At 45.3% G+C, this 19,853-nt stretch overlaps 1 protein-coding gene across 6 annotated transcripts in view; it reads right to left on the minus strand.

Moving 5' to 3' along the window:
- Positions 1–19,853, minus strand: part of SHISA6 (shisa family member 6) — a 417,240-nt gene that overhangs the window by 36,123 nt on the left and 361,264 nt on the right. For 5 of the 6 annotated variants that reach the window (XM_053298957.1, XM_053298956.1, XM_053298958.1 and 2 more), the window contains one exon: positions 5,353–5,415. The exons of the other annotated variant lie outside the window; for it this stretch is intronic. In XM_053298957.1, coding sequence (XP_053154932.1) covers positions 5,353–5,415 — 63 coding nt within the window. The remainder of the gene's footprint in view (positions 1–5,352; positions 5,416–19,853) is intronic. 6 annotated transcript variants of the gene reach the window in all.

Raw genomic sequence — 19,853 nt, forward strand, 5'->3', positions numbered from 1 at the left:
TGGGTCAGGATGCAGAACCTACCGCAAGAACTTCCTTTGAGTGCTTTGGGTTGAGTCCGGGATCAACTTTAGCCAACTTTCAATCCCATTATTCCCTTCAGCCAGCATTCTGCCCATCATGACTCTTCCTGACCTTAGAATTTCCAGGAAGTGCTTGCACACACACACACACACACACACATACACACACACTCACGAGATTCATAAGACTGCATATCTCAGGCCAGTAATTGTCATTCTGTGTCATGAACACACAAAGCTGTCAGAGGATATATTTAAAAAGTGGTCTCCTTGAGCAGAGCTGTCATATGCAACAGCCCATTCTCATGCAGGTAACTGCCTATCAGGTTTACCACAGTGCTATAGGATCCTAATGAGATGGAAACCATTTCCCAGGACACTTATTTCTAAAAGATTTTTAGAGAAGGGTATCTGACTGTCTTTTAGAATCTTGGTCTTTGCCCAACACCTGTACTTTTGCCACATGTAGGGAACGACTTTTCCAGAGACATCTAGACCTCAGACTATAAGGCCTGTGTAGGAAAGTAAGGCTTTAGGGGAGGACTAGGTCTCACTTAATGTATGTGCTTGGAGGTTTGGCTTTCCTAATAAGGAAGAAAGCTCTAGAGGATCAAAACTAAAGGACCAATCCAGAGGGTTAGGTCTGACCCTAGTCCTGTCTGACTTTGAGGGGCTGCCACAAGCAGGGATTCGGGAGCAGCAAAATTCTTCTTTTCCACATATAAGTTGGGGAAGAGGAGGCCAGCCCCTTCCCCTTTTGGTGGGTTCATGCCCCCCCCCCCACTTACTAATGAGCAGGTCCATGTGGTTGGATTGGCAATGTTCCACCATCAGAGCCTGTGCCAAAAATCATGGCTCAAGAGAGTGCCAGGCTGCCAGGACACCACCCAGACAACTCATGAGAAGGACCATCAGAAGGGAGGGGAGAAAATTGCTGAGCAAACTCAGCCATGATACCTGAAGGCAAAACAACCACTTCTCCCACGGACAGCCCTCTCCCAGAGAGTGTCAGGCTATTGGGTCTCTAAATAGAGCAAGGTTACTTTTTGTATGGTGGCTGTCAGAGTGATGCCCTGGAGACAGCTTGGGTGCCATGGCCAAGCTGCTATAAAAATGTGCCCACCAGCCCATGTGGAGGCGTGCATGCCCGCCAGCACCTCCCATGGGCAAAACAGCCATCTCGGGGAAGGTGGAAACCAGGCTCCTGGGAATCACCGCACCTGGAGAGCTACATATGGCGCCACATTGGGCCTGACCTTGGAATTTTGAATGGGTTTAAGGGTCCACGCTGCAGCCCCTTGTCAGCTCTGTCCATGGAAATGTTTGGGGTGGGGGTGCTATTGGCGGGCTTTGAAAGGCAGCCCCCCCCCCCAGGGATTCCCTAGCAGCCAAGTTCTATCTTTTTCACTGGTTGGGAAAAAGACTGGTTGGGAAAGGGGCAGCCAGCCCCTTCCCCTTTTGGGGGGTTTGTGGCCTCCAGGCTTACTCATGATCAAGGCTGGTCACCAGGGTCAGTCTTGGGTCAACTGGAATCCTTTTTCAAGGATCCAGCCACCCGGCCCTGGGACACACTGGCCAGGCATGAGAGGGAAAGGCCATGGGGACACCCCCAGACAACTCATGAGAAGGAGCATTCAATGGGGGGGGGGGAATGCCTGGACAAACCATAACTGATTCAAGAGGGCAATACAACCCCTTTCCCCAACAAGATCTCACTCATGAGAGTGTCAGGCCATGGGGGGGCTCTGAATAGAGTCAGGTTCTTGTGTGCAGGCGAGCCTAATGGAGGGCTACTGCAGAGACTGTGTTCCTTGCCTTGGGGAATGTGAGGACACTGCCACAAAGCTGTGCCCCCTGCTTTCCTGCCCATCAGCCCATGTGTACATTTGCACCCCTGCCAGCACCCCAGAACAGTCACCCATGGTGGCCAGGGAACAGGGGCTCTTCTCTCTCGGGAATCCTCACAGCAGGACAGCTGCATACATCATGATGATGGACCTGGACCAAGAAATTTTGAATGGGTTTAAAGTTCCGTCCTGTTGTCAACTCCTCCCTCCTCTCCACACAGGCACCTGGGCGTCTAGATGGCCTTTGGAGCATCTAGATGGCCTTTGCGTGCATGAAAGTCTGCACAGGGGAAGAGGATGGGGAGGTAGAAGGGAGATCTGTTCTAATTTCTTTTTACAACAAAAGGGTGGGGGAAGTGGGGCCCAGTCACTTTCCTGGGAGGTATGGTTTACAACCCTGGCTTACTCATGAGCAGGGCAAATGGGATAAGAATTGTTCCAGTTTTTGGAGTGATTCTTCCTCTGTGATAGCCCACGCAGACTACACTGGAGACTATCAGGCCATGGGTGCTCTAAGCAGAGCTGGCTGTGTTGCTGTGTGTTGGAAAGTGGTGGGCAGGGGTATCACAGAGACTGCTTTCCTGATTCTGGGGCAGCAGTCAAGGTGCCACTGAAACAAGCCTCCTGCTTGGCAGTCCACACCTGTGCACAAGTGAACCCTCACTTACGACCCCTACAGTGTCCCTGCTGCCCCAGGGCTTGGGGAGAAGAGGAAAGTGTCCTCTTCCATGATTCCCTGCACCCACTTATCTGTATACAGTGCAGATGGAGCAGACCCAGGATTTTTAAATTTGTGCAAATGCACAGTCCCGTGGGCACACTCCATGGTTATGCACACACCCAGTCTATGGCACAGGGGGTGTCAGGGGCATGTGCAAGGCTTCAGAGGGATTTGGGGAGAGAGAGAGGGAGTTGGGGGCCCCACTAAAGCAAGGCCTTCTTGGATTCCCTGTTGGTTAAGTGGGCTGGCTGTATTTGTGAGCTCGCAGTAGGCAGGAGGGGATTTGCCCTTTTACTGGCAAGACCAGTCTACATCCCCAGTAGACTGGCCCTCTCACAAGATTGCCAGCCTGCCCGGCAGGAAGCTGCTGGACAGAAGGAATTTGCTTGGGTCTGGATGGGTTGCTTTGCTCACCCCTCATGACATTTTCCCAGGTTATGGTGGGACACGCCCCACCCCAGCATCTTTTGCCCTCCCCCATCTGCATATCCCATTTTAGCAAATGTGGATTTTCCTTTCCCCTCCTGCAATGAAAGTGGAATTCTCCCCCACCCCCGGCCCAAAAACCACAAGGGAATTCATGCTCGTGTGGTGCTTTTGGGGGTGGGGCTACTGGGGGGGGTGGCGGCAGTGCCATGGCTGGCTGAAGAGGCACTGGAATTACAGGGCATTTGAAGGGCTTTCAATTCCCTTTCTAGAGGGTGGGCGGAGCGCTCCAACAATGCACAGTCGTGCTTGGCACACCCCTTCTAAATCATGGACAATCATGGCCGAGCCACTGACATGGTAATGGTTTGCCCACAATTGGGCCGTGGAACTGGTTGGGATCAGCTTTGGAGGCTGAGCAGTGGAGAGAGGCGACCTTCTCCTGAAACCAGAGTTTTGCTGGCTATGGCTTGGTGAATGCCTGTGGCGTGGAACGTCTGGTTGTGGAACCCCAGCCACAATTAACTGCAGTTAGCTGTTGCGTCTGAATGTGGCCTGAGTTTAACTTTGTGTTTTGAAAAGCATCTCAGGCCTTTGCTTTCCACTTGTACAATTTACTTTGGATATAACATAAATATTTGGCCTTGGTGCTAGATATTGCCAGCCAATTTTGCAGCTGGCGTTACCTCTCTTGTCAATGTTGATGGAAAGGCCAGAAATTGGGGTTACTGTGTTAGTGAGAATTACTTGTTATTTTAGTTGTGGAATGATGATTGCCAATGCTCAGCAATAAAAGAGATAATTTAGCAAAGTGCCAAGGTAACCTTTTCAAGGCTGTTTGTTCTCCCAAGCCATTGTGCTACAGAAGCACCGGTCTAAATACAACACAATTTTCATGTACAATTATCCCAGAGTTCTTCACCAGGGATGATGTAGCTACAAAAGCAGTTAATAAATGCCAGCCTAGGGAAAGAAAAATTCAGAGAAACCATGCACAGAGAAGAGAAAAGCATTCACATGGTATTTGCACAAGGTTGAAGGGCTGACATTGACAACTGCATATTGGGGGCTATTGCAGACATAAACAATGCAGGGACAACAATGGCTCTTGTGCCGCCAAGGAAAAGATGGCAAAAGAACAAAGGAAGAGCAAAGAACTTGGAGCATGCAACAGGTAAACCAAGACCAAGGATGTTAGCAGGGAGTGCGTAATATTGCCTTGAATGGAAAGACAACAAAACTGACTAGGAGCCAATAGGGAAGTCTGAGGAGCAGTGTGCTTTGGTTTTGTACATGGTTTTCATTTTCATTTTCCCTTCCTTTGGGATGTGTGAAAAAGCCAAGAGCAACTTTCTGTCTACAGAACAGCTTCAGAGAAATCAGCTGCAGTAGCCCAATAGGCACAAAAGGACAAAGGCCTCCAGTGCACTCGGCAATCAGCTGAAGACCAGCTGGGATGAGGGCTGAGGAGATGGTGAGGGAGGTCAGAGGTGGAGAAGCAGCCTTGGATTGTACTGAAAACATCCAAGGGAAGAAAAATAAAAAGATTCCGGAAACACAAAGGGGGAAAACTGAGATTTGAGGACTTGGGATAGGATGATGGGATTCAATAAAAAGGGGGAAGAAAGTCAGTCAACGGAACTTGAATCACAGTTGTCACTTGGAAGAGCAGGGATTGGGAAATGACTTGGCATTCTGGGGGCTATAAAACAATGTCCCAGGAGAAAAAAAGGGGTATGACCTTAAAAAAAAAATCCCGAACTGATAGGGCAAGAGGGGCAGCACTCTAAAGGGGCAGGAAAGCTTGCACAGGCTGCCTGCTAGGGATGTGCATGAAACATGAAACATCCTTGCTGCCTGCATACCTCCAGGCTCTGGGTCTCAAGCAGCTGGCTGTGAGCTCTGAACTAGGTTTTTTATGAAAGCTGCACACAAAACAAAATGATTCAACTTTGATGATGAAATTCTGTCATATCTAGGGAAGCAGGTTCTCCTCTCACTGTGCACCTTCTAAGCTCAGAGCACTACAAATCAAGGCACTCTGTGATAACAGCTGGGGAAGAGAGGGAGACATATATAGTTTCTATATATATGGAAACACAGAGCAATGCTCTGTTTTCTGCATATGAGTGACTAAGCCATATGTAAGTATACCGCTTATTAAATATGGTCTTACGTCATGTAATACTATCAATAGAATGACTATTTCTCTTGCAAGTGTCATGTCTTAACACATTCTATTGATATTAGTTTGGTATCTGTGCCAGTAAAAGGATTACTGGCAGACAGAGGAAAGTTACAGCCACAGTAACTTTGCTCTTTGCTTTATTGTCTTACCGTTAGAAGGTATCTGGTTTGCACTGCTTAATATCAGATGGTTATAATTTTGCTCTTGGTCATCTGAAATTCACAGAAAAAGAAAACTGCTTTTTAGGAACCGATCACAAGGCTCTAAGGACCTGCAGGTAATAATTATAGCTCACAATATTCATGGGAAATCTCTGCATGATTAAGGAGAAGAATATGCTTAACAAAGCGGAAGTGTCTTTCATGTTACTCTCTTAAAATTTCAGATGCAAGAGAAACACCTTAATGAACAACAGCACCCGTTGTGCTGAGACCACAAACTGGATATTCAGCAAAGTAAGAAGCACATCCAAATAATAAGCCAACCATGATATAGCGTTTAGCAGCCAGCCTGTGATCTAGAAACATCCTGGGCTTCCATACCTCACTCTGCAGATGCTTATAATGCAATTGTGGTAACTGGTTATTTTTAGGGACAAAGTGCTAGAGGGCCTCTAAACAGAAATTGCTTGAACTAGCTCCACATGGCAAGCTGTTGGGGAACTTTGGCCCTCCATGTGGCTTGTGCAGTTTTCTCAGGGCTACCTTTTATTTTTATTTCAGCCATTTGTGGTTGCATGGAAGACTCACTTCATCTAGACATAGTGGGCTGCTATGTGAAAGTGGCTCATCATGTGATGACAGTCACCACATGGAGCACTTTAGAGCAGTTTCCATGTGACGACATATGTACTACTGACCCAGGTCACAAGCCTACCACTGGCCCAGAGCATAGTAAACTATTTAATTTGCAGCAAAGCTCACCACAAACCCATCCCTTCCCCACAGTGTTCTTCTCTCTGCATTAGCTTCCCAGTAATGGCAGATTCCAGCTCAAGTTGCTTGTCTAGGTATACATACTGGTAAAGAGGCTTTTTCTGCCAGAAAAGCTGAGTCTTAGACTAGGGTTGCCAGGTCCAGAGGGGGGAAAGTCAAAATCCAGCACAAAAAAAGCAGAAATAGAGGACACTTTTCACCCAAAAAGTCTCAAAAAAGGTCTCCACTTTGCATAACGTTTGCATAGGTTTATTGGTTTTATATATACACATTTTGATTAAAAATTGAATAATTTGAGATTAAATGCAGTTCACTATTGTGCAGCTGATGACCAGGTGAGCTGTATGTATGCTCCGCCTGCTGTCTAGATGCAGAGTTCTCAAGGCTCTTGCTGCGTAACTGTAAATTCATCTCCTGGTTAGGTTTACCACTCACACAGTCCTCTGCCCTCCTCCCCCATGGATCACCCAACCTGCTCTCCCCAGCCAGGCCAGCAACTTCACCTCTTGGCTCAAAGCAGGACAGCCAGCTAGCTGCCAGGCCAGCCTCTCTGCATGCAGCACAGTGGTGCATGTACTGTCTCCCACTCGCTTGCTGTTCTCTATGACTACAAACATTTATGTACAGCTTTTCAACAGAAAGTTTCACAGTGGTTTTCAAAGAAAAAAAATAAGATGCTCCCCGGTCCCCAAAGGGCTTACACAGGGGCATAGCCAGCCCGCCGGTGGCCCGTGTGCGGCCGCGGTGGGCGCCCCCATTAGCCCCGCCCCCCCATGTCTGACGTCAGACATGGGGGGCATGGTCTGGCTTCTGGACGGAACCTTGAGGCTCCGTTCGGGAGTTGCTCTCATGAGCAGCTTCTCTTCCTCTGTCTCCTTCCCCTTCCAGCTGAGAAACCAGAGGGGAGGCTATGCTTCAGGGCAGGTTGCAGAGCCATGTGATGCAAGAGCATGGAGAGGTGGGCCCAGCAGGTGCTGCTTGCTTCCTTCATGTGATGGCAGTGGCAGTGGTGGCTAACTTTAGTTCACCTCTGCTAACTGAGTAAAAAGGCACCTTTTAAAGTAGTGAATCTCTTCTATTTATCATGGGGAGAGCAACTGGCCATATCCAACCCCAGCACAGCATTCCTTCAGTGGCTGGTCCTGGTGTTACCTTGTGTTTCTTTTTAGATTGTAAGCCCAGGGGTGGAGCCACCATTGGGCCAACGGGTTCAAAGAACCCGGGCCGCTGACCAATCAGGAGCATCTGATGTCAGACGTGGGGGTGGTAGTTTAGCTCCCGAGCGGGGGCCACGCGGCCCCTTTGGGAGCTAAACTAAGGCTGGCGCAGCATTTGCAGCGCCAGCCAGGAGCGGCTTTTCCCTGCAAAGGCAGGGAAGAGTCGCTCCTGGCTGCACAGCGCCACGCGGCCCCTTCAGCAGTTAAACTAAGGCTGACGCTGCCTTCGCAACGCAGCCCAGGAGCAGCCGCTTCTGTCCCCAAAATAGTCTCTATTCCTCCTAATGCAAAAAGAAAAGAAAAGTCATTTAATAGTTTCAAAATAGTTTCATGTCCTCTATAGAAGTCCCAAGTTGGCAACCCTATCTTAGCCATGAACCACAAACCCGGACAATGGTTTCCTTTCCTTCCTTTCCATAGTTACAAGGCAACTTGAAGAGTGTCCAGGCATCTTGGATGCTTGCTTTCTCTACTGCTGGCAGCACTGTGTTACAGGCTTGTTTCCCCTTGGGAAGCCAACTCAGTGCAATGTACCTTCTTGCTATTACACTGAGGATGAAGGACAAAGGGCACTGGATGTTGACTAGGCAATCAGTTCTTGAATGGTTCAGGTCAATGCTGGATATCAAGCTACATTAGTTGCCAGTGCTCACTGGTAAGTGGAAACATAGACGCCAAATGATATGGAAGAAATACAGCAAGGCATCCTAGTGATGCCGGTAAGCTATAAGCCAACTTTCTCACCTGCCCAAATACAAAATGGGGAACCAGGGAAGGCAGTTGCTACTGTTCCTTATCTTGTATCTGCATAAGTTTGCAGACAAGCAAGTACACTTACTGCCACTGATTGTATTATCTGACAGCAGAGCTTCATGCTTTACTTTTAATAGGCCGATTTCTTGGCTCCATGCAGGATTAAATTGCCCAAGGGGAAATACTGTGGAGCCAGATACCTTAGCACATTTCAGATGTTATCTTAGAGACAGATGCTGACTAAATATATGTATATTTCGATATAAAGACAGTGAGGAAAGGTAAAGAGGATGCAGTCCAAACATCTTTAGCATTAAGGAGTCATTGTTAAGATAAGCTAAATATGAATACTAATATTCTAATATTTTTCCTGCAGTGCGCGCGCACACACACGCACATGCACACACACACACCACCTGTTAAGGAACAAGTAGGTCGTGATTCCCTAGGATTAAGATTTTCCTGCTGACTGCAGTATCAGTTAGAGATGAACTATATAAAATATTGTGGCCTGTAGCACTTCAGTTTCTCAAGTTGTGACTGAAAACAGGCATTGTTAGGGGATGTGTGGAAAACAACATTCACTAGAGTCAGAGTCGGTTCATATGTTTAATGCAGCAGGACAAGAAGAAGGATGAGTGATTTGCCTTTCTGTTTCTGTTGCAAAAGGAGATGTGGGACACACAGTTTTCTCCATGGTGATGACCTCTCTGGTGGTCTCTCTGTGGAGAAGATCCATAAGTCCCACTGCCTGAGAGGCAGAAAAATAGCTAGTTGAATTACTCATGCTTCCTCTTTTGCTGCTTTTTTGAACCAATGGACTGGCTCTCAGAATAGCTATGATGAAAGCTTTCATCAGGTGTAATTTGCCCAACCCTAGAAAGGAATGTCAGAATATTGTGTCTAGGTTTGTCACATCAAAATGTCACACTCTGGAACTGGAACTGTGGTGTTGCAGATCTGTAATGGTCTGTTAAAGGCAGCCAGAAAGTGTTATGAAACTGTGATGTTCGGGGTGGGGAGGGGAAAGAGAACATTTCTAGGTCTCTCAAGTGAAGGATCATTTGATACCTCCAATCAGAGATGCAGCTAGGTGATTTTGGACCTTGGACCTAATGAGCTTACAGCAATCCCCCGCCCCGGCCCAGCCCCAGCAAAATAAGCATCCTTTTTGTAGATATACATTTCACAAGAAGTCTGGGCCAAAGTGCAGGACTACACAACCCCCAAAGGATCTATACATCTTCTAGATCTTCACCATAAACCCACAGATCTGGGCCAGAGTGCATTTGCCACAGACAAACACACACACAAACAAACTACACAAGCCCCAATGGATTCACATAGCTTCTTAACCATTCACAAACTAACTGGGACACAACATGTGTCCCTTGCCCCACAGTTCAAACACAAAACCAACTTGGACATATAGTGCATTCATAAGGGGGGTGGGTTTAAAAGCACAACACACACTCCTTGCTTCAGAGTTCTCATGCAGACCTTTTGGATCACAAACCAACTTGAGCATAGTGCACTTGTTAAAAAAAACTTTGTTTATTCAAATGTAACAGTTCCACTTTCACTACATGTGAAATACTCTATGGATAGAGATAACTCTTTCTGGCAGTATTACTGCAGTAGGGAAAAATAATTAAAAATCACAGGATTGATGAATTTCCTTGAAATAATGGGGGTGGAATGATGGTCCAAGGGGTCGTGGAGGATTTAGTTTCAGAAGTTTTTTGTAATTCATTCTGTCAAGTCATTCTGTACTTGGCAAATGGAGCCAATGAAAGTCTTGGATGTTTTTACACCAAAAAGAAAAAAAAAATAATGCTCTCTCCTTTCAACTGGAGCTTCTTTTTTTAATGGCAGAGAAGGAGTCAGGGTTATGGAAGTCCTTCTGGAATTGAATCTGCCTAAGGCTTAGAGTGGATCAAATCAGACTTGACTACCAAGCCAAAGGTTGCAGGTTTGAATCCCCGCAGGTATGTTTCCCAGACTATGGGAAACACCTTTATCGGGCAGCAGTGATATAGGAAGATGCTGAAAGGCATCATCACATACTGCATGGGAGATGACAATGGTAAACCCTTCCTGTATTCTACCAAAGACAACCACAGGGCTCTGTGGTTGCCAGGAGTTGACACTGACTCGTTGGCACCTTTACCTTTATACCGCTTGCTGGTTGAAAAATTCCATTATATAAGGATTTGCATATTAATTCCACAAGTTTTCCTTCTTGCACCTGGTTCTGTCTGTGGTCCCTAACTGGTATCTCCAGTTAGAGCTGGGAAAGACTACTGTCTGAAACCTTGAAGAGACACTGCCAATCAGTGTAGACAATAAGGTTGTTCTCACCAGCAGCCCAACCCAGGCTAGGGCAGCCCAGCCTTGGTTGTGCTGCTCGTGTGGAGTGCCAGGACCAAGGCCAATCCCAGCACGGCCCTCGTGGGCAGTCTAACTTTTGACTCTAGCCTTTAGCCAGTGTTAAGGGCACGAGCGCACCCTTAACCCCAGGACCAGGGTCATGTGTGTGCTCAAGTGCACACAGCCTGAGTGCACACACAGTTGGGCAGCAAGAGTGTCTAGTTGAGGGAGGATCCCTCAATACACTTCACTCCTGGAGGGATGCTGGAGAACTTCCTCCACTGGTTCCCTGCTCTGCTGCTTGCAACGGTGCTGCTCATGTGCTGCGGCGAGCAGCGGAGCAAACTGGGGAAGGTGATTATGTGCAGGGAGGCAGGCAGGAACCAGTCTCCTTGCCCTCCCTCCTCAGAGAGGTCATGTGTATGACCTCATTATTGAGCTAGGTGAACCAATAGTCTGGCTCAGTATAAGGCAGCTTCCTATGTACATGAGTTTGGGCAATACCTAGTTCTACCTTGCAGCTGGTCAATTTTGTGCCATCATGTAGCAACTTTGAATGGCACGGTTACACTGTTTTTGGTGATGCTGACTGTGATCACCACCAACATACAGCACCAATCCACGTTGTTGTACCAGAACAGGGCTGCTCAACTTTGGCCCTCCTGCAGATGTTGGCCTACAACTCCCATAATCCCTGGCTATTGGCTACTTTGGCTGGGGATTATGGGAGTTGTAGTCCAAAATAAGCTGGGGGGCCAAAGTTGAGCAGGCCTGTACCAGAACAACATCCTGGGTATAACATGGACAATGCCATGAATACAGTAGCAATTGTGTTCCATTTTAAACATTTACTTCTTTCAGTGGCTCACAGTAATCTTACATTCTTGCTGCCCCGTGTCTTTAGTAACTCTTGGGAATCCACCTTATATTGTAAAAGTGCAATTTTTAATACAAAGAACAGAATGAGCTTCCAACTCATTTTTTTTGTGGAGGGGTGCGTGGGAATTGGTTGACACCCACAGCAAGGAAACATCAGTGCAGTGAGAGGAGCAGACTAACAGCACTTCTAGATTAATTGCACGGAGGAAGGGGCAATATCTGATGACTTCCCTTTCCTCAGGAAGCCCCCTATGCCACCCAGAAATGTCCATGAGAGCCCTCAGGGACATATTTGTGAGTGGCATAGAGGGCTTCCTGGGGCAAGGGAGGTAGTTGAAAACCACCCTTTCCCTGGGCACTTTCCAGATTACACCCTACAACGGTGTCACTACGTGTCTGTTAAGTGTGCTTCCGTACTGCCTGTGTTTCGACATTGCAGTCCCTGCACTGTCAGCAAGGTGCTGTTCATATTTCCGATGCCTTCTTTCAGATGTTATCTTTGCCTTTTAGTCCTACAACACTGCATGTGTGTCGCAGAAAATTAGCTGTATTTTCCCGTTGTAGGAGGGTTGCGCAAGCTATTTTTCAAAATGATCTTGTGAAGCTGAAGCATTTTACTGCTGAAAGGCATGTAAATGCCCTGGTGCAGTTAGTCTGAAAGTGCTGTTAGTCTGCTCTCCTCACTGCACTGGTGCTTGCTTTCTTGTTCTGGATGTCAGTTACTAAAATTACAGACCGGTCCATGAGCCACCTTTAGGGTATCTAGCCTGCCCCACCCCCGTCTAATCAAATTTACGAAATTCCATTTGTTAAAAGGTCTCTTTCAAAAACTACCCATTAAATTAGTCTGACTTCCAGCTCTTCCCATGCTGTTGCTGCTCTCTCTGCATTTCTTGTTGCACTGCTGACCTCTATGCAGCACTTTTGCAGGCTATGATAAAGAGTACTAATCGCAAAGAGTACACATTGCAGTAAAGTCCTTTAAGAAATGGTGGCAGATCCTTCTGCCTCTTCTCACATATAATGAGATAATTTTGCTAATGGTGGTGTGCTGGCTTGGAGCCGGCCAGGGAAAGGGAAGGCTGTTGTGCAGCCCTACCGCTGATATGCTGAGCTCACATCTATCTGCTGGGATACTCCATTAAGGAAATAAAAGATTAATAGGGCTCTTGGTTTTCCAAAGATAACAATAAGAATTCCCTGGGCGCAGCTGGAGGAGACACTGAATAACAATATCAAGGGAGGGAGGGAGGGAGGAGGGAAAGAGAACAAGAGGAGGATGCAGTCATTTGGATGCTGCCTGCTGCAGATCCACTCAGAATGCCGAGAGCTGCACAGCACGGTGTGTCCAATGCTACGACTCATTTCCAGAGTAAACTGTCTAGGAGCTGGACAGGCAGACTCACTCTGTTATGTTCAAAGAGCTTTTATATCTCTACAGTGGGAGATGATTGCTCCTATCAGAATGGAGTGATATAAAAGTAGTTCAACAGGTTGAATTCTGGCTCTCTTGGCAGCAGCAACAATAATCTGCCCTCCTTTCTTCCTCACATCTTTCTTCTTTCACATCTTGACATTAGTTTGGGGGCGGGGGGACACCATCAAAGGCATTCAGTATAAGATAGCTGTTTCTATTCTCTCTCTTTCTTAGCATTTGGATATTACCCAGCATCAACAGATCGTGGTTCTGCATTAAAATGTTATTGTACTGGTAACAAGAGCAGGGACACATTTCAAGCTGAATTGAATCCACTTGGGCTTGTTTACAAAGGCAGGACAAGGGATTAAGTTGGTCTTGTGGTAGCAAGCATGAAATGGGATTGGTATTAGGGTTGTGCATTTTTTTTCTGTTTTGTTTTTGGCCTGAATCCAAAACACCCCCCATTTTGTTCTTTGTTCGAAATCAGCCCATCCAAAACACCCCCATTTTGTTCTTTGTTCGAAATTGCAAAATCCGAATCCGAAACATTTTGGATTTTAAAAAATGGCCCCAGGGAAAAACTAGTGGGTGGGTGTGGTAGTGCCCAATGGGTGGAAGCTACCACCCACATTTCAGAGGAACTGGTCAAAGGGCTGATTTTTGGTGAATTTTTGAAGTTTGAGATTTTCCCCATAGGGAATAATGGAGGTTTCAGCAAAAGTATAGCTTCATGTTGGGAGGAAAGGGGTGGCCCAGAGCAGAGTATGGTGGGTGGTAGTGCCCAGTGGGGGTAAGGAAGCTGCCAGAATTATTTAAAGGGAATTGGGCAGAGGGCTGATTTGTAAAGATTTAATGGAGTTTACACATCTTTAAAGTTCTTCCCCATAGGGAATGATAGAGATTTCAGAAGCCCCAAAACTGCACTTGGGGGGCACCAGGGTGGCCCAGAAGGAGTGGTAGTGTAGAGCATAGAGGGTGCCAACCACCTCCATGGGTTGCTAACCCATGGGGTACTGGGTTCTGTTGTTTCTGAGATGTTTTGAGTGTAGAATCTCTGGTAGCATATGACAATGGATTCATGGTTTGTTGTTGAAAATCTCATATGCTACCAGAGAATCTACTCTCAAAACACCTCAGAAACAACAGAACCCAGCACCCCATGGGTTAGCAACCCATGGCAGTGGTTGGCACCCTATGTGCACTACAACACCACTCACTCTCAGCCACCCCAGTGTGTCCCCAGGTGGAGTTATGGGTCTGCTGAAACCTCCATTATTCCCTATGGGAAAAAAACTTAAAGATGTGTAAACTCCAACAGTTCCTAAGAAATCAGCCCTTTGCCCTATTCCTTTGTAATCTGGGTTGTGGCAGGCACCCCTTGGGGCAACCCAACCCACTGTTTTGCCCCTCAGACCCCCTTTCTGCCCCAAATCTGCCCCAAAGACATGTAAACTTCAGAAATTCTTTTTAAAAATCAGCCCTTTTCCCAATTCCTTTGGAATCTGGGTGGCAGCAGGCACCTATTGGGGTGCTACCACCTGACCCACTCTTCTGCCCCCAAAGCCCCCTTTCTGCCCTGAATCCACCCCAAATAACATCAGCATCACACATCAACAGCAGAGCTTTGCAAAGAACCAGGCAGATTTCCAAAGGTCATGCACATCCACATCCCCCCCACCCCAGAAATTCAATTGATCTACACACAACAGTGTGAAACAACAACAATGAAATGCACACTGCCCCACTGGCCAATAAGGGTAAATTTTACCCTTAAATTTCCTTAAAAGGAATAAGGAGCCAATTGCCAGCAGATCAGCCCATGCTTTCGCTGGCCAATCTGTGGGCTGGAAGGGCTGGAAATTCAAACAGATGTCAAAACTCAAAATGGAGACTGAAGGAGAAAGACTTTTCACAATTTCAAAATGGAGTTCCGAAACAGCCAAAACAACAAAGCGTTTTGTATCCAAAACAGGGATGTTTTGTTTTGGCTACAAAATGTTCTGTTTTGAGCATTGGTTATTTTGTTTCAGTTACAAAAAAGCCAAAATGACCTGTTTTGGGCACAAAATGTTTTGTATCCGAAACGAAACGCACATCCCTAATTGGTATGTACATGCTGCTGATACATCTCATCAGCTGTCTCTTGCCGTATTGAACCAATGAGGACTAAAAGCACCCTTCTGCCTTCTTTGTATGTTTTGCAACTAAGAATTCCCATGTTGATTCCTGTAATGCCTTGGGGCTTTCTGCCCTCAGCTTGATAGTCCTCTTTCCCCCACAGTCTTTGCATGCCTTGCCAGCCAGCTTACAGTTGAGAAGCTAGTCTGGGGTTGGATTTAATATGGCAACAGAAATTAAGGCAGTTTGCTCCTATTTTTTCTAACCTGAAATAACTGGATGTGAACTTCCCTTATATCCTCCAGTTTCATGACAAGGCAGAGCTAAGGATGTTATAAAGAAAATGGTAAATTCATTGGCTTGCATACTGTGCAATGAGTCGCCTAAGTTACTTAAAACCTCGCCAATGCAGTTTGAGGGAAGGCGGGGAGATTCTGTGGCTACAAAACAGTCTGTCCTCACACTCCCGCTATGACTCCCATTATTCCCAATGGGAGCGGGAGTGTGAGAATGCTCTCCTTCATAGCCACACAGCCTCCCTGCCTTTGCGCGCCGTATGGGCAGGGTTTAAAAGGGCCCAGGAGCAGCAAGATGAGCTTACCTGCCATTTAGATAGGTGATTTGCTGTATGGCATGTGAGCCACTGGGAATATGCCACTTGTTCCTTACAAATACTGGTTGCATGTTTCTGATGCCTTCCCCCAATGGAGCATCATGTAAGAGAATTGTGGCAGTTGATACGTGCAGTATGTATAAGCTAAGATATTAGAAATGATTTATGGGGAGATTCCATTCAAGCAAAGGGTTCTTTAGAAAGGCTGAAACAATTTGTTAGGTACTGGAATTGACTGAACCGGTTTGAACATTATGTAAAGAAGAGTAGGGTTTGAGATACTGAATTTGCTAAGTGATTATAATTCATGCTGATAATTCCATGCTGATTTTAAATTTATAAGAACATATTGACAGAAAAATTTTGTAACCTGACATGATTAATCTTTGTCCAGACTCTACCCTCTGTTGACTGTCTTCTGTACCAAACACCCATTCAACTTCCAGTCACATTAAAACAACTTGCCTAGTTCTGGGAGTCCCCAAAGACCTACTCACTTCAATGGAAGAAGCAGGCGCTCAGCATCTCTGAGGACTATGCTATGTGAGAGCTGGGGGCTTCCAGCACCTTGCAGCATGAGGCTTTTAATTAAGCAACTCAGATCAGAGCATTTTGACAAGTGTTGTGTGATCTGAAGATGCCAGGCAGCCTTTCATCCTCACTCTTGACAGAAGATCTTTTCAGATGCTGATGTATTGATCTGAACTTTGAAAGCAGCCCTTCTTTCTCAAGGTTGAGACTGACAGTTCTAATTTGCAATATAATTCACTCCCTGAGCCTTCCAATCCCAGGTTGTGGGCTCCTGGTAATTGATGAAGAAAACATTAAATAGCCCCAATGGGTCCTCATTTTGTTTTCCATTGAAGAGTAATATTCCCTAGAAAACGGTCCTCCTCATCTCACCAGGTTTGTTTCCAGCCTTCCTCTTGAGACCATGCGCCTCCATGTTCTCTACAGCATACTGCCTTCCCCCGCCCCCACCCCCCGCCAGTCTCAGTGATCTTCTACATCGTTGATAGCTAAACTGAAATGAAATGGATTAATTTTGATTCAGCACAGAAAACATAGTAAGTGTCAGTTTCTTCAGAGTGGGAGCTGTATATTTTGTGCCCTGTCTTTGCTAATAAAACCAACTAAAATGGAGAGCTAGGATATTTGCAGTTGTCAAATGTGCTACAGGGTAAATGATGTGTCTGAAGCCAAATGTTAGTTTTGGTTGGTTTTGTGGCATCTTCACGGAGGAAATTAATTACTAGGAAAATAAGAAAGTAATACTAAGGAACTAACGCCATTTGGTAAAAAATATTGGTTTTTGTTTGCTTGTTTGTTTTCATTCATTCATTCATTCATTCATTCATTCATTCGATTTCTATACCGCCCTTCCAGAAATGGCTCAGGGCGGTTTACACAAAGAAATAACAAACAAATAAGATGGAACCCTGTCCCCGAAGGGCTCACAATCTAAAAAGAAACAAAAGACAGACACCAGCAACAGTCACTGGAGGTACTGTGCTGGGGGTGGACAGGGCTAATGTTTTGCTAATGATTTCCTTGTAAACCCCATGTTCTCTTGCCATCTTTTTTTTTAATCATTTGAAATTCACAGCTAAGCAGTGGCTGAGGCAACAAATACGGATTTATCTCCACTAATGAAGAAGAGTCATCACATGCTTGTTGCTCCATTGTGTGCAACTGGAGGAAACATAAAACATGTGCAAAAGTGCAAGGTTCCTGTGTTTCCCTGGGCTGGCAGTTCAATCCCCAAGCAGCTCCAATCAGATGCATTCAGTATTGTTAATCAACTGTTTGAGGTAGGAGAAGAATAGAATGCATGAGATCTACATGTAGAAGAAGGCCTACATGCTCACAGATATGCAGATGTGAATACACATGTGGAAATGTACACTTAAGCATTCATATTGCAATACTCATCTGGGCTTTACTGAAATGGCTGGATGTATCTTTTGATGCAGGTGGGAATGTACATCCGTGCCAAGTAACTTCTATGAATTACTATGTAATAATAATAATAATAATAATAATAATAATAATAATAATAATAATAATAATAATAATAATTCTGGCATCCCAGGTCCTTGGGAAGGACTTGATGTCTGGATAAAACAAACCAGTCAATAACACCTGTCTGACTGTGTAAAATAATAAATAATAATAAAAAAATTTCTGCGATGATATCTATAACAATTGACAATAAAATCCAGCCATCCCAGGTCCTTGGGAAGGACTCGATGTCTGGATAAAACAAACCAGTCAATAACACCTGTCTGGCTGTGTAAACAAGAAATAATAATAATAATAATAATAATAATAATAATAATAATAATAATAAGGTCTTTCATTATGAGATGAGTTTTCCCAGTTGTTAGTCATTGTTCAATATCACCTCCTTGCAAAATAAAATGTGATCGAACTGTTTTGATAGTTGTTTATTAAACACCTAACAAGCCTTCATAAACAACTATCAAAAGAGGTCAATCACATTTTGCAAGGAGGTGATATTGAACAATGGCTAACAACTGGGAAAACTCATCTCATAGTGAAAGACCCAGCAAAAGGTGCAGTTCCAAGTAATTATAGACCAATAACCTGCCTGCCAACCATGTTCAAATTATTAACTGGAATAATAGCAGATGAAGTAATGCAACACTTATTAACTAACAAACAGCTTCCAGTTGAACAGAAAGGAAATTGTCCGAACACCAGAGGCACAAAAGACCAGCTGCTGATTGACAAAATGATTTTAAAAGATTGCAAGAGAAGAAAAACCAATCTAAGTGTTGCATGGATTGACTACAAGAAAGCCTTCGATTCATTGCCTCACACATGGATACTAAAATGTTTACAAACAACTGGTGTCAGCAAAAACATTCAGATATTTATTAAAAAAGCAATGAGCAGGTGGAGTACACAGTAAACAATCAGTGGCGAGACACTTGGACAGGTTAGCATTAGAAGAGGCATTTTCCAAGGGGACTCACTATCCCCTCTGTTGTTTCTAATCGCCATGACCCCACTTTCACAAATACTAAACAAAACAGGCCTCGGATACCAAACATCTAAAACATCAAGTCAAATCAACCATCTGCTGTACATGGACGATCTGAAGTTGTATGGAAAGTCCCAGTCAGAAATCGAATCACTGCTAAACACCGTCCGTATATTCAGTAGCAATATAGCGATGGCATTTGGACTAGACAAGTGTGCTGCATTAATAATGAACAGAGGAAAAATAACAAAAACAGAAGGAATAGAACTGCCCAATGGAAGCAACATCAGTCTATTATTCCTGCAGTGTATCTGATAACAGGTATAGACCAGGTGTTTATGGCTTGTATGGTGTTCCCGCCATTGAGTTTGGACTTTAGGATTTTTATAACTCTCCTGATATATTCACTTCCAATTTTTCTTTTAACTTCAGTGTGTGCAATGTTATCAGCCTGGAGAATGCCCAAGTATTTGTAATGTTCTTTCTCTTCCAGGTTCTTGATGTTGCTTCCATTGGGCAGTTCTATTCCTTCTGTTTTTGTTATTTTTCCTCTGTTCATTATTAATGCAGCACACTTGTCTAGTCCAAACTCCTGCTCCTGCTCCTCCTATTATTATTATTATTATTATTATTATTATTATTATTATTATTATTATTATTTCCAAAGGTTCTAGGCGGTTCACAAAAATAAACTCAAGAAAAACAAAATAAAACAAACTGTTAAAAAAAGCAATTTAAAAATTTTAAAAACCCCAGAGATTACTAAAAGTCTGGCTGGAAAAAATGTGTCTTAAGGGCTCTTTTGAAGGCTGGCAAAGATGTTCAACCACAAATGCCTATAGGGAGCGCATTCCATAGCTCGAGCTCTACTAGAGCTCACTCAATTGAAGCAAACGGGACAGCGTATAAATCCCCTCTTTGGCATATGTGTTTCTTCCTGTTGGATTGGAGAGCAAATGTAGGAAAGATTGAGGCTGTTCTCATGAGCAGCCAAGCCTGGGCTTGGTTGCCCATGAGAACTGCTGGGATCCACATGGATCCCAGTGGCCCCACAGCACCAAACCCAGGGCCGAGGCTTGGCTCTCAGCCAACGTTAAGGGCTCCCGGGATCGTGTGTCCTCCTGGGTTCATCTGCTTGCAGCTCACACTGACAGAAAGATGGGTGCCCAGAGTGCCCATCCCCTGGGAGAACCCCCCCAGTGCACTGTGCTCAGCACATGGTGCACTGTGGGACTCTCAAAGGCTGGGATAACAAGTCCCAGCCACTGTTGCTCCACACTGCCGGGAGTAGCGTGGAGAGTCACCTGCTTCTCCTGGCATTTCGAGGTGTGTGGGGGT

Source organism: Hemicordylus capensis, chromosome 2, assembly GCF_027244095.1.
Source record: "Hemicordylus capensis ecotype Gifberg chromosome 2, rHemCap1.1.pri, whole genome shotgun sequence".
NCBI lineage: Eukaryota > Metazoa > Chordata > Lepidosauria > Squamata > Cordylidae > Hemicordylus > Hemicordylus capensis.